Genomic DNA, 23,646 nt, shown 5'->3' with positions numbered 1-23,646 from the left:
TGAAAAAGTGGGCATGACTAATAGCACAGCGGCTTGATCCACAGAACTCGACAAGCTGTTCTCCAGTGGGCTGTAAATACAGAACACTTGGCAGATGTATAGGCCTGTTCCTCTCAGACATGGCTGCTGCTGCTGCTGCTGCTTACCCACACCAATCAATAGAATTGACCGGTGTACAGATACTCCACATTCAGCCACGACCACAACTAACATCCTTTAGCGTCATTAGAGAATAGTTTATCTTGTTGCTTGCGTAGTAAGAGTGAGTAAGTTTTGTTTTTACTACGCTGATAGAGATGTAAAAGGAACAGAGGAAGTTGTTGTTTATCCAGTTCAAAGTAGTACTTTCTGTAATGTTTCATTTGCGTAGAACAAATATGAAAACTTACTGGAAGAAAACAGAAAAAAGCTGTGGGAGTATGTGATCTGGTATTTATCTGTGTTGGGTTCTCTGTAACATTTAACATTGACTAATAGAAAAACATTTGGACTTTCCATTCCAGGTCACTGAATCATAATGCACAAAACATAAGTCAAAGTGTATCATAACATATTTTGATACTTTTTCATTTGTGTGTCTCCACCTAATCTTCAGCAAGTATGTGGAATGAACTCAACAACCCCACCGCTGGACATTAAACATGATTTGACTGGGTTACAGGCTGAAATGACAAGTGACAATTAGCCTTTTAAATCTACAATATATAACATCTCCACATTATAATATCTAAAAATGGCGGACCAGTATTGTATTGAGTTTTGTGTATTTACATTATCTCAAATGTTTCCAACAACAGTCAAACCCAGAGAAATACAGAACTTATTCAAAGTTATGTCGGAAGGAAGTCAGTGAACGAGACTAAACGTAATGTGAATAAAACTTTAATAAATTACCTCATCAGTAAACATGATTTTTGGTGTTTAACAGTGAAGACAATTCCCATGATCCAATGCTACTTCACAATGTCATCAAACTACATCTTTTGTTAATGTGAGAGACTTTCATATTGTGTGTTTTAAAGCCTTGTTTTTTTCACTACAACTACACAAAAAATAATTACAGTAGAAACTGACTGGTTTAAATTATCATAAAAATAAAATTGCACAAGATGTAGGCCCAGGATGCCTGTGGTGTAACACATCTGCTCAAGCAACTGCACTTAATTTGAAATAGTAAAATACATTGTTAAAGACTCTTTGTAGCTCTGAAAGCAAACAGTATGTGCAACACAAGTTTGTGAAATTTTTTGGAAATGGCCAATTGATGAGTTTACTGCTCATTAAAATTGCAAAATGTTCTGACTCTTGATCATTTTCAGATGTTTTTCCGCTGTTGGTCGGGCACACTTAGGTCCCTCGATACAGCATTAATACAGTGCTAAATCACTACAAATCAGAACTATCCTTTCATTCTTTAAAGGAAAGTATCAACACATATTTTCTAATTAATGAATGAATAGATGACAGTAAATTCAGCTTTCTTACACTGGCCTGAAGTCAGATTCAGTATGGGATGTGATGGAACAAACTACTAAGGATCCATCCTTCAGCATCCAACCTTTTGTTGGTACTTTACTCTCTCTGTAATAACAAAAATGTAATTTCTGTTGTAAAAAATGATTCCAAACTTCTCAATTTCAACATTAACACCATCAACACCACACAAAGTAAAATCTGTCTCTACCTCCTTCCAGCCTGCCAGTCTGTCTCCAGGACATTTAACACCATTGTTTGCTTCTTGGAGGAAGCACATGTGATATCTTTCTTGCTATGTTGCTGTTGTCATTACTACCATAGAACATGCATCGCATGCAATAGTATACAATTCACAAATATTGGTTTCATGCTAACATTTCAGATATACTAATAAATGTATGCAATGGATAATGTACAGTAAGCAGGTCATTATAGCGAAGTCCTGACAGGGTGGTGTGGGTCTTGAATCATCCTGAAAATGTTTATTTTGCAATAATGACCTGATCGCTGTGTATTATCCTGCTTATGACACAGGTACTTACTTAAAAAAACAATAATTTGCCACAAAATATTAATTTAAAAATGATTTTATTGCTCTTCCAGAGCCTATGATCAGAATTGTGTTGATAGCCGTGGTCTGCTATTCAGAAATAACAGACTTTAGGATGCTGTAATTGACCAGTTAACAAAGCTGTGTGATAAACTGCTTTAGTGTACTAAATATCATGTTGCCAAAAATTACGGACGCAGCCTGTGACTGAGTGTTGCTAATGCTAGTAAAATGCCTTAGCCAATGGCTGAGTGTTGGCTCATGCTAGTAAAATGCTAAACCACTGTCAAATAAGAGTGAAAAAAGTCCAATTATCTCCACCAACAAGTTATCTAATGAGATAATTAATAACATGAAGATGTCGGTGAAGTTGTTGATGCCTCACTTAGAGTACTGGTGTCCACAGAGGAATTTTTAAGTGCTAGCTGCAGGCGTGCTAACCTTAGCTATAGCTTCTTGTAGGGGACTTGGATATCAGGTTATCAAACAAAGAACCCTCTTCAGCTTTTAGACATGTTTTGTGTTTGGTTAGACATGTTACCCTCGCCAGCTTTTGCCATTTTTCATTACAAATATTGGAGTGACTGTTGTCCGCGTCAAGTTTTGAGAAGTGTAGCTAATCACAGTTACAAGTTCAGTACCCAGCCCTATATGCAACACAATGTGAAGTCTATATGTCAGCTAACTGACCACAGCATGATGTTGTTGTTTTGTCCACTCACTTGTAAAAGTTACGAGGTCATTTTAAGTTAGTTAAACTTTAGTTTTGTGACAGAGGGGACTGTGTTTGGCTTTAGGATGGGGAGTGAAAACATGTAAAGGTATGTGCACATGTGTGCGTGTGTATCTGCGTGTGTGTGTGTGTGGGCCTGCGTGCATGCATGCGCGAAATTGTTGCTGGTGGGCCCCAGCATGACTGCTGAGGTTGGAGCAATCATATGTTCAGCTGTGATTTCCATCAACACATTCCTGGACGCTCACACACTCTCTCAGCGGAGCTGTGCACAGCACCCCCCAAGGATGTGACCTGCAGCCTGCAGACACATGGCTGCCTCACAAGTGCTTATCACAACACAGCAGCCTGTAGGATAATGGGAGGCCTTAATCTGAAGCCACGTGGAGCCAAGCAAACTTTGACTAGTATTGGTCCTTCACACTGGCCTTATAGAAAACAGTCCATGATATACTACACCGTTCTGCAGAAGGCCAGCAGGTCTTACCATGCCAGACTGATTACAGGGTAGAGGTCAGACCAAATGGACAACAAATGGTCTCTGCTCCTCTACACTGGGGGTTGGGCATGAGGTTGAAAACACTACTCTGGAAAAGGCAGCAATTGTTACAGAAACTGCTAAAAGGACATATGATATTCCAGACCACCAGGAGATTCACACACATTGTGTACTGTTATGCATTCTGTCACAATGCCGAAGCTGGCAAAATACAAACAATAAAACAAGAAGAAAAGTCTTGTGGATTCAGAAAAGAATCTCAAAATCGCTGCACTGATTGATGCCATGTTTCTCCAAGAGGCAGCCACAAGGAAGCCGAGAGCTTTAAATGAGTCTTAAGGCTGAAACACTGACAACAAGCAACTTAAACATTCAACTCAGCAGAACATCCAACCATCTGTGCTGAATAATTATACAGTAACTGGCACTCACTCAGCTGACAGTGTGTGTTTCTCTTCCACTGGTCAAACAAAAAAAGACATGAGTAAAATCCCCACACAGGTCCAATCATTCAGTGTTATTGGCAAACTGCATGGCTGGCATGAAGCCACAGTGTACTGCGTGCTTTAAAATGCATGAGGGATTCACTTTGAGTTCAGGTTCAGCCTTGAACACACTGCTTATTTTTTCCTGCCCAAGGCAATTTGCACACCATGGTCCACATCTCAGCTCAGAGTAACAAGGGTGTCGCATTCATCTTGCAGCACAAATATTGATATGGATCGACTGGGCTGAGTAATGACCAGCTGTTGCGTGTTGTATCAATAATGAAGGTTTATACGTTTTTGCTTTATATGACAACTGGAAGTGATTCTTCCACCCTGCGTACTCCTTTATGGTAAATTGAGAGATCACATTTTTATTCAAATCTTTAGCAGCTCCTATTTAATCACGCCCCTGGGCTACATGTCAGGTTTGTCTAGCACTCCTTGTGTAATTGACGTTATATATATATATATATCAACTTAAAGGACCTATGTTCAAACTTGTCTGATAAAAATGTTTTGCTGTGTTCGGTAGAGCTGAAATTCCAAAAGTAAACTCCTGTTCCACTGTTAAAAAAGCTTCCAACCACAGGGCCAACAGTAACAGTTGCTAGGTTCCCGCTGGCAATCAATTCTTGGTGTTTAGTTGCTATAAGTGGCAACCATTATTTAACATATAAAAAATAGAGATAAACATGCACCCCAAAATATATTTGTTGCAATAGTGATATTTAAAGGAGCAATATTTAACACCCTCCTCCCCTGACTTGAAGCTCGGGTGTGTTGCCTGCAAGCTGCAGGGACACTGAAACTACATGAGCACACAACGCTCTACTCTGACAATAACAAGCAATGATTAATCCCTCGCTGCCAGTTGACCAGATTTGTATAACTCTGTTAACTGTCTGTTGATGTAAAACTAAGCCCATTATCCTGAAGACAAAAGCTCACTGCTTTGAAAATACACTCTGGAGTCTGAGTTCAGTGACTGCCTGCCTTGCCACCTGCAAGGCTCCATTAACAAATAGCTAACTTTAACCATAATAAACCTCCTTCTAAAGATCAAAAATGATTTCTTACCATTCATAAACAGACACCAACTCATTTGGTGAACATTCTGCGTTAATTTTAACAAACACGTTGGCTGTACTTCAAAAAGGTCCACTTAAAAAATCTTTTTCTTTTGTGGTAGTGTCTAAAATCTTTTTTCTTGCTGACCCTGTCCACAGAAGTTTATTGCTTAGCTTGCGTCTGCTTCTCCTTATACATTATACAACCCCACATCAAATACTTGCAACTATCCCTAAATTTGCTAGTTTAATGTAGCACATGCCACAGGAAGCACAGGTTACTGTAATAAAAACATTTTTTCATCTTTAAGCAGTCGTCATTGGATTGTATCTTAATTACTCAAAATATAAGGTGGCAACCATATTTTATCTACTGGCAACCAAAAGCTAGTGCCTGGTTGCCTGCCTGGCAACCACTTTTAAAAGTTAGAGTTGAACCCTGAACAATCCATGACTGCACAAGTACAAACAAGCGTTTTCTTTCATTTTCGCACAAATATTCTCCTTCCCTTCAAATTAAGCAAAAGAATAAACAATGAATAACTATTTAAAATATTAATTAAGAGCTACTTCCACCCTCCACCTCAAGCCAACATAATGAGTCAAATCAATGGCTGGCACAGTGCAGGAGCGTGTGTGTGTAAGCAGCCGCTGAGCTTGTGGTGGCCTGTGTTCACCATGTGGTGGAGCTGAGTGATGGTTTCCCAAAGTCTGCCTTCACCAGAACAGACAGCAGGCAGGCAGGCAGGCAGGCAGGCAGGCAGGCACAGCCATGTGCTAACTCTCCCTCGCTGATGCTCCTATGCTGAGCCGCGGTTTGACTTTATCATCTATGATCTTTCACTTTGTGTCTGTGTGACAGACGACATTTCTAACGACTGCATTTTCCTCTGAGAGTTCACACTGATAAAGTAGGTTTCAGCTGTGTTAGCATGCGTATGTGGCAGAGTGAACACAGGTAGAAAAAGACACTTGACTGTAGACATCAGATACAGTGGGATGGTGCCTCGGACAAAGCTAGCAGGCACTAACTGCATTCAAAAATGGGTGTGAAAGTCGCCTCTGCAACACAGCGGGCTCTTGTCTTCCTCCTCTTCATACTTTTCTCCCTCACTGTCTGCCTGTCTTTCCTCTAGCTGTATCCCCTTCTCCCCCCCCCTTAATGTCTTTGTCTGCTTCCTGTCATGCATTCCCTCATTTTGTAACCCCCCCCTCCTCTTTATTCACGCTCTCTTCTTCTTCTGCTCTCTCTGTCCATCTACATCTGCACCCTCCCTCCCTAGAAGGCACACATACACAGATAATACTGCAGCTACATGCTGCTCTAGCAACATACTGCAGCAGGCAGGCATAGTCCACTGCAGCCCTTTAACACAATAGCCATTTCTCTTATGACCTTAGGATGAAAAGCAGCTCTTACATGTCCTCTGCATCCAAATCGAGCACATTTGCCTCATACAGATGTTTTTGAATCCAACCTGTTTCATAGACTCTATATAGTATATAGAGATTCTATAGTCACAAACCTTTTTTACCCCTTAACATCTGCTGATTTCAACCTTTTAATCACAGCAACATGCAGTGTGTGTGCGCCGCCGTTTCCTTTTATTGACAAACGTAGTTTGAGCAGAGCCCTCCCCTTGCCTATGGACATACCACCCCTGATTCGCCCTGTCTTGCCTTCTCCCCTGAAGCATGACGGAACTAGGCGTGCTGCTGTAACACAATGAGACTTTTTTATCGAACGGTGAACAAACACATTCACACATGCACAAACAAAAACACACAGAGACAGACATCTGATGATCATGGCACATGATAGGACGTACAGTGATGCCATTGTTTGAGCATCCAGGAGTGATTTAAGGAAACGTCTGCGCTGACAGACCGCCATTCAAAGAACATACAGCGATGCATTTACTCAATCACGTGCATGAAAATGTGCAACTGTACATAAGATTCAATGGAATAGGGGTAAATATACACATGCTTAACAGCATGCAGGCTTGTAGTGCTGTTTATCTTGATAGTTTTGGTGCAAGTTGCAGAATTTTGCAGACATTAGTGGTAGAGACGTCTGTTTTCTTTTCATTATAATGGAATTAAATGTCGCTCAGCAATGTTTCTTTCCAGAAATCATGACCCGGTTACTCACGATAATCTTCAGACCTTGTTATGTGCATGTTGGAAGTACTTTCTTTCTGCAGCAGAATTTACCAGAACTATTTTCATTCTACTAGAAAAAAAAGCCTCAACATGAAAGCACTCACAGCAACGACTGTAGATTATCGGTGTGGAGTGTATATTTGTACAAAAAGGCACATGGCAGTATTAGGTAGTATGTAGATAAGAGGCTGCAATGCATAGAAATTCCTTGCAGAAGAGCAGGGTTTGAACCCTGGCAGACTAAGATTTGACAGTAGTGTGAAATTACGTATCAGTGATACCTGTTATTTGTAGTTTTTTTTATTATTATTTTCAGTTTCAAGTCACATTTTGGTTAGGTTTAGGCAACAGACTACTTGATTAGCTTAAGAGAAAGATCATGGTTTGTCTCTGCCATTCAGGTATAAATAGCAACATTGGCTAGTTACAGCCAAGGTGCAAATAGCATTGTTGAGTGCGGACATCTGAGTGTTTGTCTCTGCCATGTATGTCTATATAAATAATAATAGCCACATTGGATATTCCACCCTGGGTGCAAGTAGCATCTGCCTTTTCTTTGAGCACAAGAGGTCAAGTGCCATTAAGTCTCCTTATATTTGAGAGAGGGCAGAATCTATGGCCAATATCTCCAAAACTCTGAAAGCAAAACCGAAAGAATCTGGATGGATACACAGCACTGCATGCCAGAGGAAAAATGTAGATTTTTGATTTGGGGGTGAACTGTCCCTTTAACTATTAGCATATTTTGCACCAGATGTAGGGATATCATGTTTTACTTGTTTTAAACTGCATGTGCTGTACTGTAAGTGAAAACACTGTCTTGTGTAGCGTATCATTGCTCACTCATGTTTTATCCATTGTGGCTACTGTATGTCTCAGCCAACTTGTTCATTGCTTTGTAATCTTATATTTTCTTTGATATTACTGCGCTACAAGCACTTTTGCCTGCTAAGATCATCATATAGAGTTTCACAGGCCAACAGTCACATGTTCATGCCTTCATTAAACACTCAGGCAAACAGGTGCTACCACCAGGGATTCCCCCGACCTTTGCAGGATGTACAGTAGAGCATGATTTAACCTATTTTATTTAATTGCCATTAAGCATGGTTGTTACTCAGTAATTACCGTTTGTCACATGAATTCTTCATAAATGTTAGCACCCTGTGTCTGGGGCTTGGAATCGTGCATCACTGACCCTTTAAATATTGCATGCTTGTGAGCAAAAAGAAGAAATATATCATTGCACTGGAATAAAGCCAAGTGTCATAACAAGCGTACAGTATAAGTCACACGATCTGGCTATAAAACTCTGTGAAGCTTTTTAGATGTCAGAAAATAAAAAGAGGCAACGTGCGGCCCCATTTAAATACAAGATGGATGACTTCTTTTCTGCACAATTGTTTGCTGGAAATAAAACTTGCATGTTGGAACCACTGAGAATCTCTGTGTTTTCAAACACAATGGGCCCTTTCTTTATCTGAAAAGAGCTGCTACTCTAATAATGCAGCTCAGCTTAAGTCTGCTAACTGTAAACAATGGCTCTAAAAGGTGGCCTTGACAAATATAAAGAGAGAAGGGGGAGTGATTATTGTGCCTGAATGTGAATACAAGGACACTGAGTGATGGCTAAACTCCAGTCCCTCCCTTTTCCTTACCAGCTACACCTCTCACACCAGTGTGGGATGTCTACAGATATCACCCTGCTGTCAAGGTCAGCAATGAGAATGAGAAGATCTCCTCTGTGGAGGGGCCTACGTTATATTCTCACTCTCCGAATCTCTGAAAGCAGTGAAAGATATGCAAATATATGAATCTAATCTAGTTAATTGTGGCTCAACAGTAATTCTCTACATGCACAATGTAGTGTGACATATCTGTTTTACGAGCTGCACATCTGTTTAATTCTTGTCAACGCTATAGTAACATTACAATAAAACTAAAACTTTTTTTCATCCTTAAGTTAGTTACTTGACTTTCAGAGTTCACTTGATACATATTGTTAATAGTATTTACCGTTTGTTTTGTATATAGTGTTTTTTGAGCATTTATCATGATCTCGTTAGTCTTAAATAATCAATATCAACGTTAGCTAGCTTGCTAGCATTGTCAGCTTCATTCAAAAGCAACAGAAACAAAACAAAATTCATCGTTGTCTTTCCACTGAATTCCAACAGAAATACTCCACATTAGAAGTGAAAATATTAGGAGAGGAGTGAGAGGGAGGTCATAATATTTTCACATTTAAAACAATGAATTAAGGGTATATTTTGACCAGACAACCAGAGTTGGTTATTGTTGGAACAATGAAAAGACATTGATTTATTAGTGAGGTTTTTTTTTCTATTGTGTTTTAATGAAGATGATGGTAGCTAGCTAGCTAGCTTATATCGCTAATGGTTATCTAAGACAGTGAAACAATTATAAAAATATTCGAAAATACTATATACAAAAGGAATGGCAAATACTAATAAAAATATGTACCAAGCTTACTCCGAAAAGTGAAGTCTTGGATACTTGGATAGTGCAAGTAAAGAATAGCATGAATATAACGTCATGCACAAGCAACAACAACAAAAAAATCAATCTCCACTGACGCTGTTCACATCCCAGCCTCTTGTCTGTACAGTATAGATAGATAGACAGAAACTTTAGGCACATTAGGTTTCTGACTCATGTGTGCCAGACAAGGTGACTTGTGGTTCTTTGACAATCCACAACCAGATAGCATCAAGTCCTTCCTTGATCGAGCCAGATCGAGGCAAATCTACATGAATTGTATCGCCTGATATTCTTTTCTTATACTGGCTCCATCCACTCAGACAACAAGCTACCCACAGCAGCCGCACACTCACTACCCGCACTGTTGGAACAAACACAAACTCACCACCCCACCAAATGGAAGCAGCTGTTATCGAAACTCTTTCATCTGCTACAGTACTTTGCAAAACTCAGCAATGCTCACACGCCACTACTGAAAAAGCCTGTTAGATTCTATCACACACTCAGAAGACTTAGACACTTTTTTTTTTCTTTTTTTTACAGCGTTCATATTCTGTCGAGCTGTGTTTTAGATTTTATACTCTATATTCTGCTGCCTTTGTTGTGTGCTGGTGACGGTCAAAGGAACCATGCGGTGTAGTTTTGTGGGATTTCACATTTCCAGCAGACTGCCGTGAATGAAAAACTGAGAGATCACACCATACAGTGCATTTAAATTCCTTTCACCTCCAAGTACAATGTACTGTTCCACTGATTAATGGCCTCGCGGCCACATGTGTGGACAGTTGTTCTTCATGCGTGTTACCGCTGTTACATGCCTGTTTGAGACAGCTCTGTTTGATCTCTCATTTGGCAAGAGAACAGTCCCAACAACAACAACAATGCACATCTGTGACACTTCACTTGTTGCTTAGGAGTCAGTACTCACTGCTTTGGACGTTAACAGTGCCAGTGGAGTTGTCCTTTCCCAGCGGGTTCTCCACCACACATGTGTAATTCCCAGAATCCTCCAGTTTTGCTCTGCTGATCTGGACTCTGGAGTTTTTCCTGTGGGAGACAACACTCGCACAGCTGAGTCAGGGGAATCAGGGCAGGGAGGAAATAGCATGGAAACGCAACAAGTGGAAACATGGGGGACAGAGAGGCAGACAACAGGGCAAGCAGCAGCATGGCAACAAGTGTCTACTCTGATATGAATACGTACTCGCTTACTCTGAGGGGGGAAAACTGCTTACAATAAGAAATAATAGGACCAAATATTACAGCTACCAAGTGTTCTGTCCAACCTGGATCAATATCCTTACATCAGTGTGAGAATTTATGACAATATTGTCTACTTAAGCACGTTTTCTTCTTACTTCATTATGTTATCATTAGATGACACGACCGAGAGAGAGTGCACCTGGACCAGGGATGTATTAAAAGAGCTGCATATGGTGGTGGAAGCATAGACTGTGTAAGAGAAGTGGATGAACAGTACCAGTCAAAAGTTTGGACACATATTTTCTCATTCAGTGGTTTTTCTTTATTTTTATGTTTTTCAATTTGAAGATAAATATTGGAGACATCAAAACTATGGAATTATATGGATTTATATAGTAAGAAAAAAAATGTGAAAGCAAGACAAAATATGTTTTTGGTTTTTAAGAATATAAAATCTATGACTCTCACACACTGTCTTCTGTACTTGCAATCAAAGATTTAATAAAACTTAAAATAAAAACATTTGTTGCAAGTGCAGACAGTGTGCGAGGGTCATTTTGCTTTTTATTGTCGATCCATAGTCTTCTCCTACGCACCTGTCGATGATCCTCTTTGATATTTTAGTTTCTTTAAATAAGCCACCTTTTGCTTTGATGACATTGCTGTAATCTGAAACATTTCTTTAAAAATTAAGAAAAAAACACTGAATGAGAATTGTGTCTAAACTTTTGACTGGTAGTGTATCTCCTACGTCTGTAGAGTGAAGCCAATGTGGACATGCCTGAAACCTGCTTTCTTTCTAATGGCCATCAGGGGGCCAACTCCACTGGTTGCAAAAAGAAGTCAGACTGTATGGCAGTCTATGAGAAAATAACCCTATTTCACACTATATTACCTCCGTAGACAGTTCCCAATGAGCTTAAAGTCTCAGTCACTAGTTTCAAGTCTTCTTCTATGTATAAAGCATGATGTTAATTTTGATGTTAATTCTCATATTTAGAACAAAACAGAAAGTAAAGCAGGGTATGCTTTCGGGTGCAGCTACTTTGACAAGTTGCTACCACGGTAACCTGTCAAGTTGCCACCATGTCACCCTCCCCAACTTCACTCTCTCATCCAAATATGGTCCAAAAAAACAAAAAAAAGGATGGCGACGGCCATTAATGCCTATCTCCAGGCTTCACAAAGGCAATCTACAAACCAATTGGTGATATCACCATGGCTACATCCACTTCTCTTATATCATCTATGAGCGCAAACAAGATAAATTAGAAATCTTTTTTGTTCTGATTTTTTTTAAGAGTAGAAAAGCTCATTTAAGAGCATGATGTCATCCTAATGTAAAGCCACAGGGCATGTGACGTGAATCACGCAACATAGAAGAAAACCAAGAAGAGAAAAAACTCGTTTGACTCAATAACTTTTATTCAAATGAATGGACAGCATTTTGGGCTATGTTCACACTGCAGGCAAAAGTAGCTCAAATCAGATTTTTATTTGCTCATACATGACTCAAATCTGTTTTTTCATGTCAGTGTGAACAGTCATGTCAGAATTCATGTGACTTTCACTCACTCATCTGAACTGAGTGTCTTCCTACAAGCGTGTCATGGACAAATGTAGCTTACTGTAGCACTTAAGATCCTGAAATTTGGGATGAAATATGTTTCTGTGAAGTGATTCATGTCACAATCCCATCACTCCTGGCTCCGACTCTGTATCCACACACACCTCCGTACAGAAGTAGCAGCCATTGCTCCACAAAAAATGACTCTTCATCTGCTCACAAATTTGTCAAATTTGCCATCAACTTCTAAATCAAACCGTAAACATTGGCTTCAGTGGTTTTCAGCAGTCTTATTGTTTTTTTTTAGGTGAGGACCACTTCAGACTAGAGTATGATATCGGCCACATTTTAAAAATTATGTGAACAGACAAACAGACAAAGAGAGTCCAGCTCTTAAAACACATCCATGTTTTGGTTTGGTTTTACTCTTGTCATTAAATCACTGAGCTGTTTAACTGTGACACGCTAAAATGTAATCCAACAGCAGGACAAGTTGTCAGCAGTTAGCAAAATGACCCTGTAAAGTCAGGTCAGTTATACAAACAGCAATGTTTAGCTAAAGTTAGCAAACATTAGCCACTGGTTAAATTAAAGGTCAAGCAAAACTTGTCAAGTGGTAACTTGGGAGCGAACTGGGGTTGGATGTGTTTTATTGCCTCTAAATGTAACTTTATTTGTATGAAAAAGTTTCACAAGTGTAAGGAGGGATGATAAATTGACTTGATTTAGTATAAATCATTACACCACATTTCAACAAAATAATACACCTTTAGAATCACAGATGTTAATTTTAATTCATATTCTATATTGATATTAATTTCCAAATTAGTTTCAAACTGCAGTTTTATTTTGAAAAACTGCAGAGTCTGCTAATAAAAGCAGCCTTGCTTTGACTTTAAACTCCGTCAGTGTTTTTTCATCTCAAACTGTTTGTGTTGGGTCTGCAGCACACGGGTGACTTGTACTCACTGGCTGGGCTTTATTCGGACTTTTTTGCTTTTCTTCAGCTCGTTGCCATCTTTGAACCATCTGTAGGTCGGGAGAGGGTACCCTGTGGCCTCACACTTAATTGTGAGCTTGCTTCCCTCGTTCACTATTATTGGATTCTTCATCGGTTTTAACTTTGGAGCAGCTAAAAAGAGAGAAAGAGAAAAACTCAGCGTTATTAACAATTATAGATACAAACTTCATTGTAGCGTGTTGTTTATGAGTGTGATTTGGTGTTTTAGGAGAAAAATGAAACAAAGCAGGACAGAGAGACGGCAATTGGAGCCAATCATCATCTCTACGGACTGAGCCAACAACTCTCTCATGTGACCACCAGATGTTGTCGCTAGAGACATTATCAACTTTGCCTCAGACTAATAAACAGGCTGAATCTCGCTCAGGCTTTGCTGCTATAAAAACACCTGAAGCAATATTTAGCAAACATCCACAAGCTGAGAAAATCTGCAACCACAAACTCATGCGAAATTAGAGGCAACTGATAAACAAGAAAAGCCAATAACATTTTAATGATATAATAGCTACTTTGTTGTGATGATAAAATCAAAAAGAAAACACTTTTATCATGGCTCTTCAAAGGGATAGTTTGGATTATTTGATGTGGGGCTGTGTGAGGTACTCATCGATGTCAGTAAATTATTTACAGTCGATGGTGGTCGGCACACCCCCAGTTTGGAGGAGCAGAGAGCAGGGAGGAAAAGCAATGTACCGCTTTGGACGGGGTTAGCACCTTGGACAATCAACATTACTTAAAGTGTACGCAATATTTAGAATATTTTTACTTAGCTGTCAGATTGCTGGTTATGATGAAAAACTGCTGCTACATGAGCCAAATATATCTCTTCCCAAATCCACCAAACTCCACAGATGAAATCAGTGATTCTGCCTCACATGACACAGGAGTTGCTGGTCTACAGCTGTCTCAATCTGTTAGTTAGTTAGTGCTGTTGTGTGTCTTGGTGTTTTAAAACGTTAGTTTGGATTCACAGCAGAGACAAACTAAACAACTGAGGCACTGGTAGACCAGCAATTTCCGTCTTCTGTGAGGTAAAATTACAGATTTTTCCAAAGGAGGTTAAGGGTGTCTGGCGGCAAAGTGAAAATATTCTAAATATAGTGTACACTTAAATTGATATAGATTTTATAGAGCTTTGATTGCTGACCTTGTTCTCAGCAGTACAATGCTTAGCTGGGACTGTGTCGACCGCCATCTACTGTAGCTGATAAACTGACTATCAATAAGAACCTCATACAACACCACATCAAGTAATCCAAAATATCCCTTTAATCTGCTATGGCACTTTGTAAAACCATTGCCTTGGTATATTTTGTAGTTTCTTGCAACCTTTTTAACCTCAAATGAAAAAAACTAATAGAAATAAGAAAAATGATCTTTGTCCAGATGCACATATACATGCACACACAACTCACACTCAGACAAACACTTGCCAGCTGACAGCTGCACACATGTTTAGGAGAAGACTCATGCAGGGCGGAGCGAGAGTGAAGGGGTGAACAAGGGTCAACCAGGGGCTGGCCAAGATGCCCCCCCACCCCCCCCCCTCCAACTTTCTTCCTCTCCCCGTGTGTAACATTTACAATTTTCATGCATATGCTAAACCGAGCAGCCCTACAAATTACAGCTGCTTGCTGTGCATCACTTCTAAAGGGTGACAGCAGAATGAAGACAAACAAAGCATGACAGGCAGACTGAAGTGTACATAGGTAACGACTTCAATTAAACATTGAAATAGAGGTGCACCAAAATTATCCCCCGTCGTCCTCTTTTTTGAGAGACTGTCCTACTTCACTGACCTGGTAAAGGCGACATGTCTGCACAGAAAGAAAAACCTTAATGATGCTGCATTTCTCATTTTCTTTGTGGATTTAAGTGGACAGCTGTGATGGATTTGGGGTACGGTCAGGTTTGCATATGAAACAGCATTTTCACACTTCAAATTTGCCAGTGATGATGGAGTGATGTCTACCAATAATTTTAAAGCTTTAAAAACACAAGTTCACTGTTGTGAAACAGTCCCAATCATAATTATTGTGGTATTTTGAAGGACACGTCGCAGAGGTCACTGTTGTATATTACAGTGCTAATATTGCTGACAATTTTCATCAGTAATATTTTTTCACTGATGAAAAAGAGCTGATGACCAAATAAAATGTCATTTATGACAAAAAGTATGATGAAATGTACTGACACTTCAATCACCTTATAAAAATGTTGTGAAAATGTTAAGGAGGGACAAGTTCTCTTCGTGTGGTACGGAGGTTAGACGTAAACTAGTGGATGGAGGTGAGCTACCCGGGAAATTAGAAAGAAGAAATGTCAACATATGGAAGAAAGAGAAAGAGAAGAGAAAAACAAGACCCTTTGTAAACCATGTGGAGCAACAGTCATGACAAAAATACAACAAACCTCAAGTGACATTTGCGTAAGAGTCATCCAGAATTCATATAAAGGTAAACACACTGAAATATTTTTATTGAGCTAACTCAACAAAATTGAATGACAGTTAGTCAACTAAAACTAGACTAAAATTAAAACAATTAAACATGACTAAAATATGACTAAAACTAAATGGCATTTTAGTCAAAAGACTACGACAAAATCTAAATAAAAATTTGTTGCCAACATTAACACTAATTCAGCTCACCGTATCAGCCACATACACTTCCTTAAGTTTTGTAAGCCTGGCAGATGAGGACAAGAAAGAGGTCTGTCTACAGCAAACAAGTACCTTGTGAGTTTGTCCTGTGTGCTCTGCCACCTCTGGTCACTTGGCACTAAGACTCCTGACAGAAGCCAAAGGACACAGATCTGAGCTCCAGCCATAGACCTCTTTGTTACCAGACACTGAACGACTTCTCGGTTGATGGAGATTATTATGCAGAGTAGATAGTTCTCTATCATCCATCCTTATATATACATTTTTTGTCTCACTTAATTTTATACTTTTTAAGAAGTATAAACTATTAATGTAATTAGCTTAATTCGTGCAGTAATCTCAGAGTGATCATTGACAGCACTGGGCTCGATCGGTATCTATGTTTTCAATGCTATTCCCACAGTTGGGAAACAACACACACACACACACACACACACACACACACACACACACACACACACACACACACACACACACACACACACACACACAGTTGCTCTGCTTTGGTCTGAGAGGCCACAGTCTTTATTCACTTACAAACTCAAACCTGAACTGTACATTTACTGCCAGACCAACAGCTTCTCTGCTCACCTTTTCCTCAGCTCACCACGTATACACCGTCACTCTCTGCTACTCGCTCTCATGCTCGCTTAACTGTTACACAGTCACTGCGCTACGCTACTCTGACCAATCGGTGATCTGCAGTGTGGCTACAGCGGTTCACCTTTATCATTTGGACTAAACCCAAATAATTTCCAAACAGGGGCAAAGGCCTTTTTCTTTTTGACTCATTTAATAGATTACTAGCAGCCTTGTCCACCAGTAGACAGACTGACCTCTGGTGGTGTGTGCTGCACACTACAATACATCGCCTCAATACAGCAACTCAATAATGTCTCTCACGCTCAATGTCTCAAGATAATAACAAAAGATTAAGGATGATGTCATGAAATAGCATGGGATCATGGGAGTTGTTGTCATCATTGTTAAACAACCACCATTGCAGACGAAAATCAATCTTGCATGACTCAGTCAGAAATCTTGTTCACGAACAAAGAAGTGTATTTAAGTTTTATTCACGTTATATTTAATCACATTCACCAACGTCCTTCCTCACTCTTTGACGTATTCCATGTTGCCCCACAAGTTATCGCAAAAGGCAACTGAATTAAATGCTTTTGGAGTAAAATTGCAGATGTCTCTGGGTTTGAACATGGTTTGGAATAGGGGTGTCATGATTTTCCAGATCCACAATTTGATCTGATTCTTGCTTTTAAGGTCATGATTCGATTTAATTTTCAATTTAAAATTTCTTCTTTTCAGCACTGACTAGATGACTATAGTGATTGTGGACAGCAAGGGTTAATCAAAGAATTGCAATACATCTCCAGTGAAACTGAAAGCTCATTTTTGATCGATTTTGATTTAGAATTGAAATTCTGACTTCCCAAAATGGAAATATTTGGGAGAATGTAAGTAGACAACTCAAGATAGGTTTAAAGTTTACTGACATTTTAATGAAATGTTACATAACAGCTTCAGTAATGACACTGCTTTCTTGTCTATGACTTGAGCATCTTTAATTTGCCCAGTCTAATACAAAAGGCACTTCACATTACAAGCGGGCACAATTTTTCCACGATGCTGAACGACATATATGCTAAAAGAGTCTTACTTTCCACTGTAATCACAGATACTGAAATGTCACATTTAAAATAGCTTACAAACAGCACACATCAATGGAAACAGACTATTCTTAGTTCAATGGCAGCGATTTGTTACTAAAATTACTCTGTAGCTGGTAAGACAGTGGACTTTTATCTGTGAGCAGCTTCCTGTTGGAAAATGTGAGTGATGATATTCATGGCATTTGGAAAATAAAGACAAAAGATTCTAACACAAGGCAGATGTGCCTTTGTACCATGGTGCTTAGTAACCTTAATGGGCTTATTCTCGGGATGGATCTTTGTGCTGCAACTGCTCGGGCAGTTAGTTCAAGATTTTACTGTCTCAAAAGGGGGTTTGGGACAATAAAACCCTCGTTTATGTAGCAAGGCATAAATGTGGTTTTGCTGAAAGTCATAACTTTATATAGGCTGAACATATACTGTGTATCACCATTTAAAATCAACTCTGCAAGTGGAATGGTTTAATCGATGGCCTCAAGCAAGGCCATACAGTGAACACAAGAGTTCTGATGCTCCAGATGTTCTTCATTAAACATTTCTGTTATTTAACAAATTTAATTTACTATATGGGACTTGATGTTGAATAAATATCAGACTGCACAATACCCTATGGTCTACTGATCCCCCTAATTTTCACATTACGCTGGCTGATGGAAAACAACAAGCGCTGCATCAGCTGCACTGTACAGCTGTAAGTAATGACACAATGTTTTGTACACTCTAAAAATGAAAAAGTTGAGAAAACCAAAATTTCAAGGCAAATCATTTCAATAGATTTTTGAGATTTGAGCCCAGCTCAAACTTTCAAGTTTGTAAAAAGTTTTATCAACTAAAATGTTTTGCTGAGATGAATTCTTTTTTTAATTAACTTGAATCCAAAACTGTCATTAAAATGAAAGTGAATGCAAAGATTCAAGCTTATCTAAAGAAAAAAACTCTCAACAAAAGATTATTGGTCAGCAAAATTTTGTTTGGTTAATTTTCATTCAAAACCCTAAAATCTATTGTGGGCAGTTGCCTTAAAATCATCATCATCATCATCATCATCATTATTCTTCTTCTTCTTCTTCTACTTATTATTATTTATTTATTTATTTTTACAGTGTATACAGCTGCAAATATTAGCCAGTTAATGTAAAAGTTGTCAACTACTGAATTAATCACGAAGGATTTTTAAAACCGATTAACTGCTTTGAGTCCTTTTTAATGAAAAAATGTCAAACTTCTTAGATTTTTAGCTAACCCTAACCCAAATGTGAATATTTTTATTTATTTATTTATTGTTTTTAACTTTTTTATGACAGTAAATTGAGTAGCTTTGCATTCTGGATAAAACAAGACATTTCAGAACATCATCTTGGGCTTTGGGAAATGCTGAACAACCTTTTTTTTTTTTACAATTTTCACATTTTATGGACCAAACAACCACTTAAATTATGCAAGAAAACAACTGACGGATAAATCACTAATGAAAATAATCATTAGTTGCAGCCCTAGTTTTGTAGCTACATAGCACATTGATGAATACGATAACATATGCACATGCACAATGTCCTATAGGCAGCTTGTTTGTGTACTTACAACTCACAAAAGTCCCTGGTCTGCATACAGTATGTACATGATTTCCATACACACAGTCTGAACTCTGCCAGCACACAGCCTGAGGAGAGCCTTGTCAGTCATAGTCAGAGACCAGCAGGAATGAGGTTGCACCACAAAGAAAAATGTTTAGTACTTTGCCTGGACACAGGTTTGTCCTTGCCAAGCAAATTAAACAAGCTTTGTCCTTGCCTGGAAAAGTTACAGAAACACAGGACTGTAATTCTCATCAACCCGCTGAGCCAGATGTGCAGGAGGGTCTGCTCAATCTACAGGATACAGCTCTAATGAAGACACAGTCCATCAGACACTACAGATGTTTAACATTAGACTGTGCAGAGATTACTCCTCGTGCCCAGGTTAACTAATGTCTGTCTTTTATCGTTGTAACACAAAATAAATCAACAACACAAATGCCTCACTAATCCATAAACCTCTACTCTGACAGCTGGGTCCATGAAGTACAGTAGTTGCTCGTGTTTGAAATGACAGATGTGAAAAACAGAACACTGTAGAGTAGACAGTTTAACAGACAACTTAAGGGGTATTTCTGGTATTTTAAAACCTGAGCCTTATTTTTTAAATATATATGGGGGTCTAAATGACTACATGACTTCAGGGGTTAATAAATTATGTGATATCAGTATCGGAACAACCCTAAAGGTCAGTTCCAAAGAAAAAGTTTTGTAATTGACCCTTTCCTGCCCTGTCCCGCCCTTTTTCACTCTATTCTCCAATGAAATTTCGGCAAGATCGGGACCACGGTGTTTCCTGTACATACTGTAGATGTGCTATCTTAGGGCTTGTTTATGTTGGATGACTGAACGACATTGCAGGAGTGCCTGTAAAAGCGACATATAGCAGTTTGCCATCATTAGCTAAGTGAGCTAGTGACTGGAGAAATCACCAAGCATACATGTTTTTGTGATTTTGAACACTAACTAGCAAGTTGGCTACCATTTTACTAACATTTAATTTAAGATGTGATTTTATATATGGCTTTTACAGGAAAGGAGGTGCCAAGTTTGCTCCACTGTTATTGGAAAACAGAGCAAAAGGGGGTGGGACTTAAGAAGGGTCAATTGGTCCAGTAAACCGCCTGAGCCAGCAGCCATGAAACATGCTGCAGTGACAGCAAATTAATTGTACGTGTGTATTTGCACCAACAGGCTCAGATTGTTATTCTAATTACTAGATTCCACCAGGCACAGCTGTGTCGCATTACAACTGCGCCATGGCAGCCAGGGCAGAGTCTATTTCTGACAAACCCTGCATCAATTAGCACAGAGCAGAATGATTGGGTAGGAAGTCAGAGACAGAAAAAGCAGAGAGAATCCGGCCAACTTTCAAAATAAAAGACCCCGTGCAGACTTGGGATCATAAAGACAGACAGAAAAGAAATTGTTTAAGTATGTAGCGTACTTATCAAGGAAGGAAGCAAGGAAAGAAGACCGAATCAGCAAAATCTGAAAGTAAACATAATCAAGTGGGCAAAATGCTCTGAAACGCTGCTGATGGGACATGCAGCCATGTGCAGGACGGATCAAAACCATGGTGCAGATGTGCTGTCCCCTTATGGAATCAACTGGTACGTGTCTGACAACATTATTATTATTATTATCATTGTTATTATTGTTATTATTATCATTATAATTATTTTTATCAGTAGTAGCAGTGGTAGTAATCGTAGTAATAGTCCCAAACCAGACCCAAACTAACCCTTTAAAACAACAAAGTTCGACAATAACACAAACAGTGGTAGACCACTGTGTGTTTTGCAAGGTAAAATACTGTTTTTGTCAAGAGAGTCTGATGGCTTAAAATAAAGCGATAAAACAGCTTCAGTTACCCGTTGAAAAGGGCTGTCTGAAAAGTTTATCTCTTGGGATCCTTTCAATAATGTTGTCAGACACGTAGAATAACAATCTGAGCAGGAGTGGCCAAAACAAGCACTTTTACTGGACATAGTTTGCCCCCAAGGATGTAGCTGTTGCAGCCGGCTGCCGACCGAGATGATCTACTGGACCACTTCCAAAACTGTTGGTATCCATTAGTCATTTAAACTGCAAAAATGTGGCCCAGTTTTAAAAAAAAAACTGGAATCTGTAAGTAAAGTACAACAAAGCCAGCCATATTTGACATAAAGCATGTTAGGTTTACAAATCGCAATCAATGTTTTCCAACAAGAAAATAAAGAGTCATTATCATTGGAAATAAATTATTTCTGGGAGACAAATGGTTATCTCATTTTCCATTACACCAGTGGAAAAAGTGTCCGGCAGCGATGATAAACCCTCGCCTCAACAACAGCCCGATTCTCTCTGTTTGAAGCGGAGGGGCAGCTGCAGACATGGACTATAAAAACCAAATTTGAGAATAGAAGCCTAACCGGCGTGTCAACAGCTCATGCCTTGGGTAACAGTTGGAAACCTTGGCCCAGAAAGGGGTTCACAAACAAAGTGACTTGATGAATTAACAATGCTTTGCTCGTATTATTGAGTTAACATTTCTTGTTTTACTTCCAGGAGCTTAGAAAAGGAATCTGAGGCATGCCTTTGTTTTTTTCCCTTCTAGACAAAGTATCCCTGATTACTCTGGTGTTATGTCACTTCACTGCACGTTGTCAAAAGACAAATTACATGGTGAGACAGCTAGAGAAATGGGTTTTGCATGTGGGAATGGTCTTCAGACACCGCACACTAGTCACTGTAATGCAACATCTGTTCAAAGACATCATTTCAGCAGCCTCCCACCACAACCAGTACACTTTCACCAAACAATTATCTGGTTCATTGTTTATATATGACTCAAAACGCTCCACTTCTGTCTCAATGAACTCTATAAACATGCTACTAATAGAGTCACTTTTCAGATTAATAACATGTGTTTCTCTGCAGCGGTGTAACATATGAAGACACTGCATGTCAAACATGATTTCATCAATGTTCACCATCATTTTACCATCCACTTTCTTTTTAGAACCAGCAACTCTTCTGTCACACTAACCCTCACACAGTGCATGATGGGAAGTTTGCTAATATGTTAATAATAATCAATAAATAATTAATAATGTTTTTTAGAAACCTGATTAAATGAGTTGATTAAACTCTATGCAGTACATTCATACAACTTATCATTTCAAGTCACAAGACCTCAAACTGGAAAAAATCATGTTTATGAGTTCTGAAGTGTTCTGAAAATAAATACTAGAAGTTTAATTGACTAAAATACAACTTGTATATTTAAATGAAGTTAATGAGAAAAGATTAGTTGATTCCACTAAATTGCTGTATGGTTTTTTACAGTATGGAATTTCACTGAAATGGCAATCATGACGTCAATTTTTGTACGTGGATTTTTGTTTTTTATCACATATTATTTCTAATAATTTTATAAGAATCTATCTCTGACACTTGATGTAAAGCTAGATGTATAATCAGTTGTTAATGAAAATGCAATGTATGGGCTCCTGCCTTTTTTTTTTTTTGTTTTTTTTGTTTTTTCATATGTGAACTGAAAAATGTTAGCCAAATCCTTTTGTTTTCAGGGATTTTGTTTGGTTGCACAGTGAAAAGCACAAAATCAGCACAGCACCTTTGGCCACTGTTTCAATAATTTAAATAATGTAGGCGCGTAAGAAAGATGAACAAAAGTGGATATCATTCACAATAAAAGTTCAAAGGACACTGACGTGAAGGTGGAATGTAAACAGTTATTATCTCTTAAATGAGCTGTCAACCTCTCAAAAACCAAAGAACCCAGGAGACACAGCCAAATATTCTTCATAAATGCCACTATTTTGGGTGAATTATGACTAAAAGAGGCCAAATCATTCATACTCGCTTGCTTACTGGCCTACATTTATGAAATTTCACTAATCAGCCACAGTAACAGCAAAACCGTGTCTATGTTTGTTTCATTGGTTAAATAATCCAATAACAATCCAATATTGCAGCTTGATTCTAGTATATTCAAAATATTGAATTTTTATTGTTTGCACTTTTACACAAACCTCCAAAGTTCACGTTTTTGTGTCATTACGTACGTTGTACAGTGTACAGTTTACAGCAATGGGACATGCTGCAAAAGAAGAGATTCTGTGATTGTGTATTGATTTTAAATTTTTGGTCATATATACTCACATTTCCACCAAAAGTACTTGGAACTTTTAGTCCCAGGAAAAACTTATCAAGGAACTGAAAGGTTCCTTCAGCCCACTGTTGTCTGCATTTCTACTGCAGTCTTAAGACCTGCAAAGATTTGGCAAATTTGTCTGCTGGCATATGTCGAAGTAACAGCTGATTTTACACATGATTTTTGTGTGTGACCACACAACAACAAAAAAGAAACTGGTTTGTGGCTGCAGATTTTCAAAAATCGTGTCTGAAATAAAATGCTTTGAGAGCCCAACCAATCAGAAATGTT

At 38.7% G+C, this 23,646-nt stretch overlaps 1 protein-coding gene across 4 annotated transcripts in view; it reads right to left on the bottom strand.

The window, feature by feature from the left end:
* nrg2a (neuregulin 2a) overlaps positions 1-23,646 on the bottom strand; it is a 115,386-nt gene that overhangs the window by 44,275 nt on the left and 47,465 nt on the right. For all 4 annotated transcript variants that reach the window (XM_084731178.1, XM_084731176.1, XM_084731175.1 and 1 more), the window contains exons 2-3: positions 13,221-13,383; positions 10,410-10,528 (exon numbers count right to left, since the gene is read on the bottom strand). In XM_084731178.1, coding sequence (XP_084587304.1) covers positions 10,410-10,528; positions 13,221-13,383 — 282 coding nt within the window. The remainder of the gene's footprint in view (positions 1-10,409; positions 10,529-13,220; positions 13,384-23,646) is intronic.

The sequence above is a fragment of the Lutjanus erythropterus genome, chromosome 11 (assembly GCF_056507025.1).
Source record: "Lutjanus erythropterus isolate fLutEry1 chromosome 11, fLutEry1.hap2, whole genome shotgun sequence".
NCBI classification, from domain to species: Eukaryota; Metazoa; Chordata; class Actinopteri; order Lutjaniformes; family Lutjanidae; genus Lutjanus; species Lutjanus erythropterus.
This window is presented reverse-complemented; position numbering and strand designations above follow the sequence as displayed.